General features: G+C 44.0%; 1 protein-coding gene across 2 annotated transcripts in view; it reads left to right on the plus strand.

Moving 5' to 3' along the window:
- The window catches only part of GFRA1 (GDNF family receptor alpha 1), a 220804-nt gene extending 213554 nt beyond the window's left edge, over nucleotides 1-7250 (plus strand). For both annotated transcript variants that reach the window (XM_060100185.1, XM_060100243.1), the window contains 2 exons: nucleotides 6094-6147; nucleotides 7095-7250. In XM_060100185.1, the coding sequence (XP_059956168.1) occupies nucleotides 6094-6147; nucleotides 7095-7250 (210 nt within the window). The remainder of the gene's footprint in view (nucleotides 1-6093; nucleotides 6148-7094) is intronic.
- Nucleotides 7251-13624: the final 6374 nt, after the last annotated feature.

Raw genomic sequence — 13624 nt, forward strand, 5'->3', positions numbered from 1 at the left:
CCGGGAAGGTGAGTTTCAAAATAGACAGTGACAAGGATTTTAGAAAGACTGGCCAATTGCTTGTGACCAGACCAGAAATAAAACCTCCCCTGGATCTCCCAAATCCAACAGGCGAAATCCAAAAAGCTGTAAACAGTATAAGACTACAGTGCACTGAGCACACAACCATTCCTTAGCTTGGATTCACTAAGCAGGCAACTTCTTTTTTCTGTCTTTTTTGCATACGTAGAAATTAATTTGGGCAAATATGTGTCTAGTGCACAACAGAATTGTTATATAATAAGTTCTACTTATAAAAGTCTATAATCTGGTGAATCCATTTTATTAAAATGCAAAGTGAAAAATGAGAAAGTAATAACAGATTACTCTGCTCAGTTATCTTTCAAATCGGGTACACAGCCTTCTTATGTCTTGCCTTACAAGAAAATGTAAGATGCGTAGATTTAAACGGAGAAATGGCTTTGAGTTCTGGACTATTTTGGAAAGAACTCATGCAATGGTTTTCCCTAACAAAGGTCCCATTTATGCTACAGAAGAGGCTCATATGCTGATAAACTGATATTGACAAGTGTGATGGATGCAGCTCGGTACTTAGTACTGGAGAGCAGAGTTGATTGCGTTTTACAGTCTGTGTATTTCTGTTTATTGCTTGTATTCTGTCATTAAGCAAACAGGTTCTTAATATAGCAAATCTCTCTAATCAGTAAAGCAAGGGAGAAGAGAACCAGAAGCATCATTAATTATGACCATTTGGCTGCGGCCTGGACAATCTGTTGCTGTTGGATTGAGCAACTTCCTCTGGTTTTGTTTTCTGGAGGTAGAGAGCAGAAACTGGCTTTTCTTTTACATGGAGGAGAGTAGTGAAACGTTCCATGCCCTGCTGGCTGACAGCTGCCTAAAAACCCAAGATGAAACACTGGCTTCTCTACAGAAATGGAGTCCTGGGGCAGCAAAGGCCAGACTGCACGTGGGTATGCTATTAAGTGTCCAATTCCATAAGCAGAGAGAGAGCAAGTGTGCAGCTCCAAAGCCTGATCTGACCCGAGGCTTGGGGAGAACCCACCGTGAGCAGAACGTGTTGTGTACACGGTGCCCGATGAGTGGGCTGGACTGAGAGCTCTGAACTGTATGTGTGCCTGGGCATTCTGTACCAGAGAGCAGTGGGCACCAGGCAGGCTTTCCAAATGCTAATCACAGGGGTAAAAAAGCAAGGGAGTAACAGAGGTTCACGGCATCTAATGCATTTATTAACCCTTTAGTGCCAGGGACTGGGGAGGTCTGGCCACAGTTACAGTGCCATGGAAATTCTGTTATGCAACATTCCTAGACTTGGGGATTCCTGCCAGTGACAGTTTTATAAGACTACTGCAGGGACAAGGCTTATGAAGAGCCTAAAGAACAAGTTCCCTGGTTTTCCAGAATGACAGCAAAGCTACTGGTTTGTGGATGGTGTTTCTCCAGTATCCTCTTCACGTTCTCAAGATGAAAACCTTGTGGTACTGTGTTTTGGTGGTGGTGTTTCCCCCAACTCGGAGTCAGGCAGCTTCTCCCATAACCACATAACTATGAGTTAGCTGTCATGAAACCCGCTTTCATAAAAGGGATTAAATAATTCATTTTTCAACATGCTGTAACAATGGTTAAAATTGACTTTTAGAAAAATTGAAATCCATTCTCTTCTCTTCTTCTTTATCCCTCTCTCCTTTTTAGGAGATATGATATTTTAAAGCCACAAATTGTAAGGGTTGGTGCCTAGATAGGTCTGGGCTGGCCAGGCTCTATGTTGGACCCCTGCCTATCCTCTTAATGAGCAGGGCTGTAGAGCGTGTAGACAGGACTTGTTCCGTTATTACATCCCTGGTTTTACCCGTTTAGGGCTCGGCAATGGTGCTCTTCCAGTTTCTAACTTGCCTTATACCTTGCAAGGTCTCAGAAGTTTTTGTTTTCTTTTTGTTTTTTTAATTTTCCTGGGACAGTCCCAATTTTCTTCAACGGAGGCAATGTTTAAAATATGTAAATACTCTTTGCAATAGTTGAAGGTGAGAGATGCCCTATAATTTTATCTTCTTGCGTTTATCAGACCTGACTAGCAAGACAGCGATAGCTTGATGTTTTAAAAAACGTTCAGGATAAAAGCCTTTAAAATGTGGAAACAGCAGGTTGCTCAGGCTTCTACAAAGGGCTTTAAGAGCCAGATTTTCCTAAGTGGACTTTGGATCTGCATAGGTAGATTTCTGACCCTCGGTGGTCACGCGAGGGGTTCAGACTGAATACAGGACTTACAAGCATGCCACCAGCTAGATATACGTAGGTCTGGATCCCCAGGCTCTGCCCCTCCATCTGCAGCTTACGAACCCTTAGAGTCACTGGACACCCAGTTAATGCCACTCGGTCCAAGCAGCAGACCCACTGGCCCTCATTTTGTAATATATACCCCAGGTTTGGTGTGGGATTTTAAAAGATCTCATGTCTATGTGCAACCCTTCGATTCTTTTCCCCAGGTGCTGCCTGCTGTTCCAACAACCAATAACATCTGTTCTTTGCCTTCTAATCACACTCACAGATGTTAGTGTGGTTCATGCAAAGTTCTGGCGGAACTGGGGGGCTGCTCTTCTTTGCCTCTGCAGTTCTGGGGGGTTTCCCGGCCCCCCAGACCTCTCAATGGGAAGCAGTGTTAATACGCTATGTAGGCAGAGGCTTTTGAGGCCAGTGTGCGTGGACCGCTAAGCCTCTGGAGGGCTAGGTGCTTCTGCTGGGTTAGGAAAAGGTTCGACAGGAGAGGAGGCGTCTTCTCAGAGCCTTGGCAGAGGCCTGGTGGTACACGGTTACATTCACTCGGCGGTTCATCCAGTTCTGCCCACCAGAGTGGTTCTCAAGGCCAGATGAGCTTGGAGCTGCCGCCTCCACCTTAAGTAAAGCCAGTGGAGACACAGGGAGACAAAGCCAGAGAGGTTGATTATTTGCTTTAGATAGAGGCCAACAAGATGCCTGCTTTGGGGAAAAAGATCCCAGAGCCTTCAACAGACTTGGAGATGGTCTCAGTGTATTTTCTTGTGTGATCCAACAGTCATCCCAGCCATTCTCAGATGGGAGGCAAGAGCATGTCTACCCGGTTGTATGACTCTAATCCTGTACAAAGTTGAACTCTGAGGACCAGAATCTACCTATGTTGATGTAGAGTCCACTTAAGAAAATTGGTTAAGATAGAGACCTTTTCTAGTCCATTGGTGGAAGCCCCCTTTACAATCATGTAATAGATGGGCATTTTACTAGTACATTAACAGGTTCCTGAAGTGACTAAGTGTAGCTAGTGAGTGTCTCAGATGGTATAGATGATGAGTGATACACTGCATGCTGGTGCTAATCATATAGAACAAAGTAAGAGGAGGCCTACCAGCCCTTGGATCTCTTAGAGGTCACTGCAGTCTAGGACACTGGGGTGGAGCTTAGCTGTGACCACAGCACAGAAACAACTTGAAGAAATAAATGTGTCCCAGACTAGAAGTCGGGCTGCCTTCTCTGCACGTTTTAGTGAACTTCTTAGTTAGGCAAAGGCCCTTAATAAGGGTTGTCTTTTGTAGATGACTGCCTAGAAAAGACAGAATGTGATGTTTTAGGGCCATTTTGGTGTCTGGCACAATTCCAACCTTGAACAGAAATAAAATGTGCAAAGTTCTACATATTATTCTCTACAGGTTACAGTGCAATGGACCAGATTTGCTATTAATATAGATTAAAAGTAGGCTTTTGAGTAAGGCTCAATTCCTCTTCTGATTTGCTCTCTGATCTTCTTATACATAACATTTAGTGACCTTTGAACAGCCCAGGGATGCTTCACAGTGTCTTTTTCTTGACGCCTGTTTAAATGTTTCTATTTCATATTCACGGTGGGCATATGCAAATAGAGGTAAAGGTTATGACGCCTCCAACATAGCATTATGGTCAATAAATTACTCCTTGGGTGAACCTGCTATCATTTCAGGCTAGCACGTCTTCAACAAGTTGCAAACGTTGTCCTGCAGTAGGCAGCCTGCCAGGGCATTCCCACAGAGCTGGTTGCCCAGATACTCCTAGATTCAGGTGTTTTGCTTAACCAGGGTCATCCTGTCGACAGATGAGTTCTTGGTCTTTCTATGCCGAAGGGCTCCTAGTTTCAGGGGCAGGGGGTTATGGGAGGGATTATTTGTGTGGATTTTGGGGGCAGGGGGAGCATGAAGACTCAAGCATGCCAGGGTTGCCTGGGAGAAACTGTAAAGCAGGAAAGAGCACAGTTCCATTCAGGAGTTTCAGAGACTTATCTAAATCTTGACTCTAAAGTAGTTCACTGTGTGCCCTTGGATAAGTCACTTAACTTCTCTGCACTCTAATTTGTTTTCCTTTACAAAACAAGAGAGCTGCACTGGGTTAGCATTTTTTATTGTAATTGTTTGAGCAATGGAACCTTCCCTCCACCTCAGTTCTCAGGTAGAAACCCAGTGGAAACTTGCTTCATTTGTGAGGAAATAGGGGGCTTAAAGCCCTCACAGCTCAGGAACTTGTAACTGCCCTAAAGCAGTTTTCAATAAAATATGTATTTATTTGTATTGCATAGGTAATGTACATGTATTTTTTTTAAACATCTTTATTGGAGTATAATTGCTTTACAATGGTGTGTTAGTTTCTGCTTTATAACAAAGTGAATCAGCTATACATATACATATGTCCCCATATCTCTTCCCTCTTGAGTCTCCCTCCCTCCCACCCTCCCTATCCCACCCCTTTAGGTGAACAGTATGGAGGTTCCTTAAAAAACTAAAAATAGAACTACCATACAACCCAGAAATCCCACTACTGGGCATATATCCTGAGAAAACCATAATTCAAAAAGAGTCATATACCAAAATGTTCATTGCAGCTCTATTTAATAGCCAGGACATAGAAGCAACCTGAGTGTCCATCAACAGATGAATGGATAAAGAAGATGTGGCACATATATACAATGGAGTATTACTCAGCCATAAAAAGAAACGAAATTGAGTTATTTGTAGTTAGGTGGATGGACCTAGAGTCTGTCCTACAGAGTGAAGTAAGTCAGAAAGAGAAAAACAAATACCGTATGCTAACACATATATATGGAATCTAAGGGAAAAAAAGGTCATGAAGATCCTAGGGGCAAGACGGGAATAAAGACACAGACCTACTAGAGAATGGACTTGAGGGTACGGGGAGGGGGAAGGGTAAGCTGGGACAAAATGAGAGAGTGGCATGGACATATATACACTACCAAATGTAAAATAGATAGCCAGTGGGAAGCAGCCCCATAGAACAGGGAGATCAGCTCGCTGCTTTTTGACCACCTAAAGCAGTTTTAAGATGGATGGATCTGGGGTCCGTAATGCCCTTCACGATTCCGGAAGGGGACCTGTCTGAAAGAGTCCCTGCCCTGTGCCTTAGCCCCCAAGCACTGAGTGGTTTTCCCACTAGAGGGGAGCCACATGAGCCCAGGACCACATCCTTTTTTTGTCATATCACTGTATGCCCAGCCCTGGAAAATAGCTTGGTAAGTGTTTGTGGACTGGAACAACTAATAAACAAGTGAATAAACACACAAGCTTCAGGAAGACCTATCTTTATATTACTAATAAATGTGGATTTTTATTGTACCATTTTTACCTAGAAGGCAGTTCCTAAACATTAACTTTCAGAGCTATAAATGAGTTCAAAATGTAAATGACTTCAAAATTTTTTCTTTTGTAATCTGTGCAGTGACTTTGAAATGAGGTGGGTACAAACTGAGACGTACTATGTCAAACACACCAAATTTGGAAGACTTAGTATGAAAATAAAAGAATGTAAAGTATCTCATTAATCATCTTTTATATTGATTACATGTTGAAATGGCAATATATTGAGTTAAAGAAAATGTGATTAAAATTTTCTTCACCTGTTATCACTTACGTGGTTAGGAGAAAAATTTAAGTTATATATGGGGCTCACAGTTGTGGCTCACATATTTCTGTAAATGGCACGGCCCTAGGCAGTTAATCATCAGTAATTACTCTTCCATAGTACATATGAGTGATTTTGTGTGTGTGCGTTTTTGTCTCTTTCCAGGCACAGAAGCTGAAATCCAATATGTCGGGCAGTCCACACCTCTGTCTTTCTGACGTAAGTTGTTTCTTTCTGAGTCTCCCTGCATTTATAGAACCAGAGCCTTTGGGACCCTGGAACAGGATATGATGTGAAGGGCTCAAAGACAACAAGGTTTCAGGTCCAGAAAAAATCTAAGTCACCCTCAGTGTCCCTCTGCCGTTTGAGCCAGGTGCAGTCTTCAGATGGTAGTGCCCAAAGTGAGAACCAAGTGTGGACCCCAGGATCCTCATCTCAGAACTGGACCAGCACAGATACCATTGTCCCAGTACCATGATAATCTCTGTGGTCACAGTCACATAAATTCATCTGGCACAGAGAAGATACATAACCACTCTCACTCCTTACCAGATGTCCTTTGCCCTCCACAGCAACCCAGAAGTAGCCAAGGCAGGCCACATTACATTCCCCAATCTACAAGTGAGAGGGTGGATGATTCTGTCACAATCCTAGCTCATTGTGGCGGGCTGTGGCATTATGGGATTGAGCAGGTGCTAGGGATGGAGATGAAGGAATCAATCCTGGGGAAGGACAGCTGTGCTGACTGGGAATTTGGGAGCCTGGGTTTTGGTCAGGACTCTCTGACAAGCAGGGCAAGATCCTTCATCTATGAAGTCCATGGTTGAACCAGCCGATGGAGGGAAAGGCTACTGCCTTCTCTGCCAGTCTCCAGTGCGATTTGTGACCCATCTCTACATGAACTCACACTTGCTTGGGCAAGTTTCCCAAGATGATTCTTCCTGCCCTCCTTCATGACGGAGAGAGACAGCAAGCATCCCTCCTCAGTCATTGGTACCCAGAAGGAGAATGGTTCCATGTTGCACAGTTGCTGGGGGACCTTGGGAGTGGGGGTAAAATCTTGGGTCAGCTTTGGTGAGCAGTGAGAGAGAAAGAGTGCGGTTAAAATATGCCTTGATAGAACGAACACGTGCAGTGGGTGATAATGAAAACATTCTTTCTTACAGCGTGATTACGAAAAGGATGGTCTTGCTGGGGCTTCCAGCCACATAACCACAAAATCAATGGCTGCTCCTCCAAGCTGCAGTCTGAGCCCACTGCTGGTCCTGGTGGTAACTGCCCTGTCCACCCTATTATCTTTATCTTTGGCTGACGCATCGTAGCTGCATTTAAAAAACAATATGGACATGTAAAAAGACAAAAAACAAGTTATCTGTTTCCTGTCCTCTTGTATATCTGAAATTCCAGTTTTAGGAACTCAGTGGAGACACTGCTAAAACAGTTTCATCCAACTGGAACTTTTTTCTTTTCTTTTCTTTCTTTTTTTTTTTTTTTCTCTAAGAAAGCTTCTTGTGATCCTTAGGGCTTATATGGGATCCCCGATACAATGCTACATTCCAAACCCAGAAGGCTTTGGGGCATGCTGTATTGTAAAGGGACAGTTTGTTGATTTGGCTGTAAAGCAAACTGGGGCCATGTTTTTCAAGAGGACGATGAGGATGTTGATTTTAACAATTTAACTCTGGCCTTCACTAGCTAGAGAAGGAGTTAGTATTTCTAAAGAATCTTCCATATCTCATGTAATAGGTTTTATTTCTGATGACATGATTGCAGCAGTACATGGATGCCAGGTTTTTTTTGTCACAAAGTGAAGATCCTCATCAAGACAATCTTGATGGACTTTGTGCAAACAAGCTTGTACCAATGTTCACTTTTCTATATGTACTAGTATTTTCTGTGCTAAGTTTATGTACTGTAAACAGTTCTGCACTCTCCTACAAAAACAAAAAATACCTGTCACATCCCAGTGTAGTGTCTGTCTTCTAGTCAAAATAGAGAGTGAGAGTGGGCATGAGACTTCACAGAACCTTGATCACTGAGACATTTTCCTAAGCCTTACCTGAGTGAGAAGCCCTTAAACTAACAAGAGTCAAATATAGCTGAAACATCATTCCAATACTCTTTACAAGTATGAGGTTATATGTAGAAAAAAATTTTACTACTAAATGATTTCAACTACTGGCTTTCTATATTTTGAAAGTAATGACATTGTCTTCATTTTTTTTACTGGTGGTTTAATACAAAATACATGGAGCTTGTTTTCCTGTCGTAAGTAGTGTTAGCTCCGATGCTCACGAAGACAGCTCTTCCAAAGCAGCCTCTGCATCATGTTGTTGTGGACAGGCAGGAGGAAACAGAGCAGCCAAGCATTGTCTTTTATCATTTCTTGAAACGCAAGCGTGCATACCTGTGAGGAAACCAGCAGCCACTCGTAAATGTTCTACAATGTCCAATGGCACCCTTGCCAGTTGACACAGACCAGTACCTTGGTGTTCATGTTATTTGATATACGCAGCCTTGACTGGGATGGGGGTTGGGACTTGCTGCCCTTTCTTCTGAAGCAGATCCATGCCAGGGTACCCAGTTCTTTTCCTAAGGATTGTCTTGACTCCCATCTTTCATGGCTTGGCTGCTGTGTAGAGCAGTTTGGTCTGAAGGTCATGGGGAGTCTGCTTGCACCGTGTTCTGTGTCCTCCATGACAGACTGTGACTGACTCTGCAAAAAAGAAAAAGGTTTGTGGATCCAGAGGGTCACCATTAGGTCTGTGGAGCTGAGTTGATTGGCACAGAGACACAGAGCAAAACAGGGCTCTGGCTATAAGGCATTTGGCTTGTTACTGCACGTCCTCTTCTATCGTTCTTTTCCTTAAACGAATAGACTCAAAAGTGCACTTTTGAAGTCTGGTTGAAATGGTGAGATTTGAAATCTACAAGGATCGAGTGCTAGTAGCCATGTTTCTTTGAAACTGAATAGAGGTGAGGAGATTGCACTCAATAGAGTATTGGAAGCATTCGCTTTCTTCCCATATCAGTAGAGGGGTGGAGGGGGGAGACCCACAGTGCACATTTCATCCTGATTCCCTTTGCCCACGGATGTTTGCCTTGTAAGAATTAATCAAATTACTAGGATGGGAAATCTATTAAACCCAATATGAAGGCATAGCCTTTTAGCTCTATTGGTGTTTGAAGTACATTTATATCCCAATGTTAATAAACATAAATGTATATACTAAGTACCGAGTTTTTTCACTTCAAAATGTTTTCAAGGGGAACTCATCAAACAAATTCAATTAGTGAAAGGTTTCCTAAAGACGTCTTCCTTTGAATAAACACATTAAACATGTCAAAATACTTGGAATTCCAGTCATCTGTGAAAGCATATCTCTTACAGAGCATATTTTGTTTTAATTAAGGCATCTCTGTGTGTCTACATGGGACTAATTGCATAGAGGTCTGATTCTATGTAATCTACTGTAGAAAGCTATTGATTACTTCTGTAATAAACAGCAGCTCTAATTAGCTTCAGATGACCAAAGAGAAAATAGGAGTTATCAGCGCTAACAAGAGTAGCCTTCAGTGAAGAACACATGGATGTGCAGCACATAAATTAAATTTTGAAAAGCCTCATCTTTCACCAACACAGATCTCGTTTTTCTTCAGAGATAGAAGCATATGAGAGTTACCAAATCGTCGATTTGAAAATAAATTACTGCTTAAGTAAACAGCGGGAAGGATGTTCCATGACAACTTGTTAGAGAGATTCTTATTAAATCATGCCAAGCAAGTGTTCCTGCCATTCGGGGTGATCTCAGTTTAACACGGTGCCCCAGAAACACCATCGTTTGCCCCAGTACTGGAGCAGGCAAAACCTTGTACCTATCCAGCTTCCTCTGGCAGTGCTAAAAGCAAAACATGGTTCACGACTTCCTGTCCTACAGGCCCTGCATGGAAGGTGCCACCAAAATACAAGGGCTGTCTGCTGAGGTTTGGGCCTGTTGGAGAAGGCATCTCACTGTAGTTGATTTGGGCACAAAAACAGTAACTTACATCCATGGAGACCATGGCTCCCAAATCAAGTCTAGTTGTGCTCTACTCATTTCAGAGAAAAAAAGGCAAGATTGCCAAACCGATTAGAAGCACAGTCAGTCCCCTTGATGTTGGATATCTTTGACTGAGAGGTGTTGGAGTATCTTTTTATATAGAGCACATGAAGGGAGAAGGGTGCAGTAAAGAGAGGGAATGCAGAATGCCACCTGAATATATTTTTCCATATCTGGTTTTTTTCAAGCCTCTAGTAAAAAAAAGTGTAAGTTGAGAATGACATAGATTATTTTTCATTAAGTATAGCAAACTGTATCCAAAGTGTGAAAGGAGTGTGGTTTCCATTAAAAAAAAATTTTTTAACGATTCTTTATCCTGTAGTAAAAAATGTTGTAGAAGCTACTTCTTCAAGGAAAACAAATATAGGACAGGGCTCCTCCAGAACTGCTGTGGCCTTTGATCTAGTCTATATTAAGATTGCTTCTCTCTTGCACATGCTCCAAGGATGGGTTGTCTCCAGCTGCATCCCCATTTCCCACCTGCCTCTTTGTACTCTGAATCAGACCCTCCCAAACACTCCATCTGCTGAGCTAGGAAAGTGGGAGAGAGGAAGCATTTCTAAATCAGTGTTAAGTGCTTGGGAAAAGACATGTCAGAGCAGTGCGAGTTTATATAATTAGCAAGTTCTGTTCTTAGAATCCAGCAAAAATGTATTTCTGTTGTTATTATTTACAAAACAGTGGCCTCGGAGGAGCTGTCTTTTGGAAAATAAGTTTTCATTCATGTAGTCAGGCGTGCACGACTTATTGGAGTCAAACTGTGGGCCAGAAAATGATCTGCTTAAATGCATGCACATTTTCTCATTCTCTTTCAAGCTGTTCTTGAGCTCTTGGATTCATAGCCCCGCGATCTTTGTTGCTTCTGCTCTTTGATAAAACAAATGAGACCATGTCAGACCCATCGTTTCAAGAAAGACCAAAAAGCAATGACAGCACACACGAGTCAGTTACCAAGGGCCTGAACATGATGTTGGCCAAAGTGCCTGTCTGCACTGAGTTCGGGGAGTTTGAAGAGATGAAGCAAAATCAAGGTACCACAAGAGACCATGTGCCATTGGTGAATGGAGCATGCAGTCTGATCCGAACAGAAAACTTGTCCCAACCAAACATCCAGAGGTCCTTGAATTAGACACCAGTGCCTTTGGAGGAAGCGTGCCAGAGCTAATATCTGGAGGGCAGAGGAAGGAGGTTCTTTTTAGAAATTCTAAAACAGCAAAACAGCTGGGAATTTGGTTAGATATCCTTACAAGCTATGTTTTTCTCTCATCCCTAAGATAAGCATCTCGTGTGTAGATCTGATGCCTCTTGACTTTGACACAGCTTTTATTCTCAAGTGACCATTTATTTGAACTCTGTTGTCTAGAATTCTTCAAGACGACTGTACCTCTGAAATATATTCTCATTGCAGAGGCCTTAAATCTGTGGGGTTTGCCAGTGCCTCCATCCTGGGATGTATTCAGTGGGACATTTCATTTCCCAAGGGTCGTTATCTTAAGACATTGGCGGATTCCCTTCTCTCGTATATCAGTTATTGATAACCCCAGTCCCCACCCTTGTTTCTTATTGCCCAAGTATTTAACAGAGTCCCTTCCCATCAATTCTTCATCGGAATCATTCTAAATTTAGTCCTACCCAAATTAATTCTTGTTCTGTCAGATGTGCATCCTACACGTAACCCTGGCTTTTTGAAGACAGAGAAGTCTCTGAGGAGCCAGGCGATCTGAAGATGATGCTAATCCCAGAGTAGAAAGTTCATCCAGCCAGCCCTCCCCTGAGCTCCCCCTTCTTAGCTCCGGGATTGTCTTGTCTCCTGCATACTCGCCAAGCATCCCTTTGTAGTTCCAGAGCTCTCTGACGAGCTTCTCCTCCCTCCCAGAGACAGCCTGGGTCTTTCAGCGGGATGCACCACCTGCACGTCTGATTGTTCTGAGACCCAGCCCAGAGGGGTGGGGAAGGCACGCCAGCCCTGTTTCAATAAACTGCCTGCAGAGAACCGCAGCCCGTAACAGTCATCGAGCTCCCAGCCCCCTGAGGACTCCAGGCTCATTTGACCAGCGCAGCTGCGACTTCGGCGGTCTGCCTCTGGCAGGTGCCCATAGCAGCATCTTGTTCCACTGCCACAGGGAATTTATTTTTGCTCAAGGGCAGCTGCCAAACCCAGCACCAGCATCAATAGAAGGTTTTCTCTGATTTTCTTCTCTTCATCCCAGGTCCGGCTGTCTTACCAATCCCCACTTTTCGTTTTGCAGGACGTGCCAAGAGACTGGCCGGAGACCATCAGTCCCTTTCTTCTTTTGAACCTCTCTTCCCACTCACCCTAACAGCTTCCCTAGCAGAAAGCATGACCCATAGTAGGAAATTAAACACTTCCAGGTGAATGAAAAACTTTAGGACATTGAAGGGTTTCATTCTGAAATACAGTAGCAAGGACTGGCCCATTTGCATCATCTTACGGTGCTGAGCTGTTATGCATCGATGCTGAAGGTGTCCTCCTGAGGTTATTGAGGGTGACCTGGGAGAAAGGGTGAAAAAAAGTGTTAGGATCAAAGCGGCTTTGTCTGATGCATTCCCTGCCAAGAGATGGAAAACTAGCATTTGTCCCCAGAAGAGCTGAGCATGACCAGCCAGTTCCAGCAGGCTCACGGCATCCACCAGAAAGGACGGGACCCCAAATGGGGTAGACTTTGTGGGAAATTAGCCAGTGAGTCTGCTGATGTTTTAATCTGCCTCAAGTGCAGGATGCTGGCAGGAAAGATGGACCACCCTACCAGTCCTGACCAGCCCCAGGGATGCAGCCTCTGCCAGCATCCTGAGAAGTGAACTCAGGTGCTTAACAATTCAGCACACTTACGGAACACCTACTGTACTTGAATGAAGCTCCATTTGGAGCCGAAGCTCCCTCACGAGTAACTTGAGACTCTAGGGCCCTTTGACAGCAGCTTAGGGGAACAACCGTCGTTTCCAGGTTGGCAGAATCCTTCACTTTGATATCCTTCGGAGAATCTAAATTCTCTTTATAAATAGTCCGTGAAGCTGTTTTTCAGACTCAGTCTCTCAGAGGGAAGTCCCAGTCCACATGCGTACAACCCACCCAGCCTACCCATCGTGAAGCAGGCAGATACACCCACCCTCAGCCTGTGCCCGCAAGGCCACCATGGAGAACCCAGTGGGGTCACCCCTCTGATCCTCAGAGGGTCGCGAGCACAGCCAGGCCCGTAGGCCAGTGAAAGTCCCAGCTGTCAGGGACCAGCCATGGTGCTAGTGGGAATGGGAGACACCAGAGCTGTCCACCAAACATAACATAGATCTTAGAACCAGAGTGAAGTAGGATGAGGAATTGGAACACCCAGTAGATGCCCTGGGTGTAGGAAACGCAGGCTGTTAGAAGTCGGTAAAGGCCTGTCGTCTGTCAGCAAGCCGGCCGGGCGTCTGCAGGTCCAGGGGAAGGTACTCGGCTTTCTTGGTACCAATGGCGCTTAAAGCTCTATCGATAAAGCTCCCTCTCTCTTTCTGTGTTGCAACTGCTTCAGGGCTGTATGATCCAGCTTTACCTTCCTGGCATGCAAAGCATGCTTGATCCAGAATTTGTTTTTTTT

Source organism: Mesoplodon densirostris, chromosome 1 (genome assembly GCF_025265405.1).
Source record: "Mesoplodon densirostris isolate mMesDen1 chromosome 1, mMesDen1 primary haplotype, whole genome shotgun sequence".
Classification (NCBI taxonomy): domain Eukaryota; kingdom Metazoa; phylum Chordata; class Mammalia; order Artiodactyla; family Ziphiidae; genus Mesoplodon; species Mesoplodon densirostris.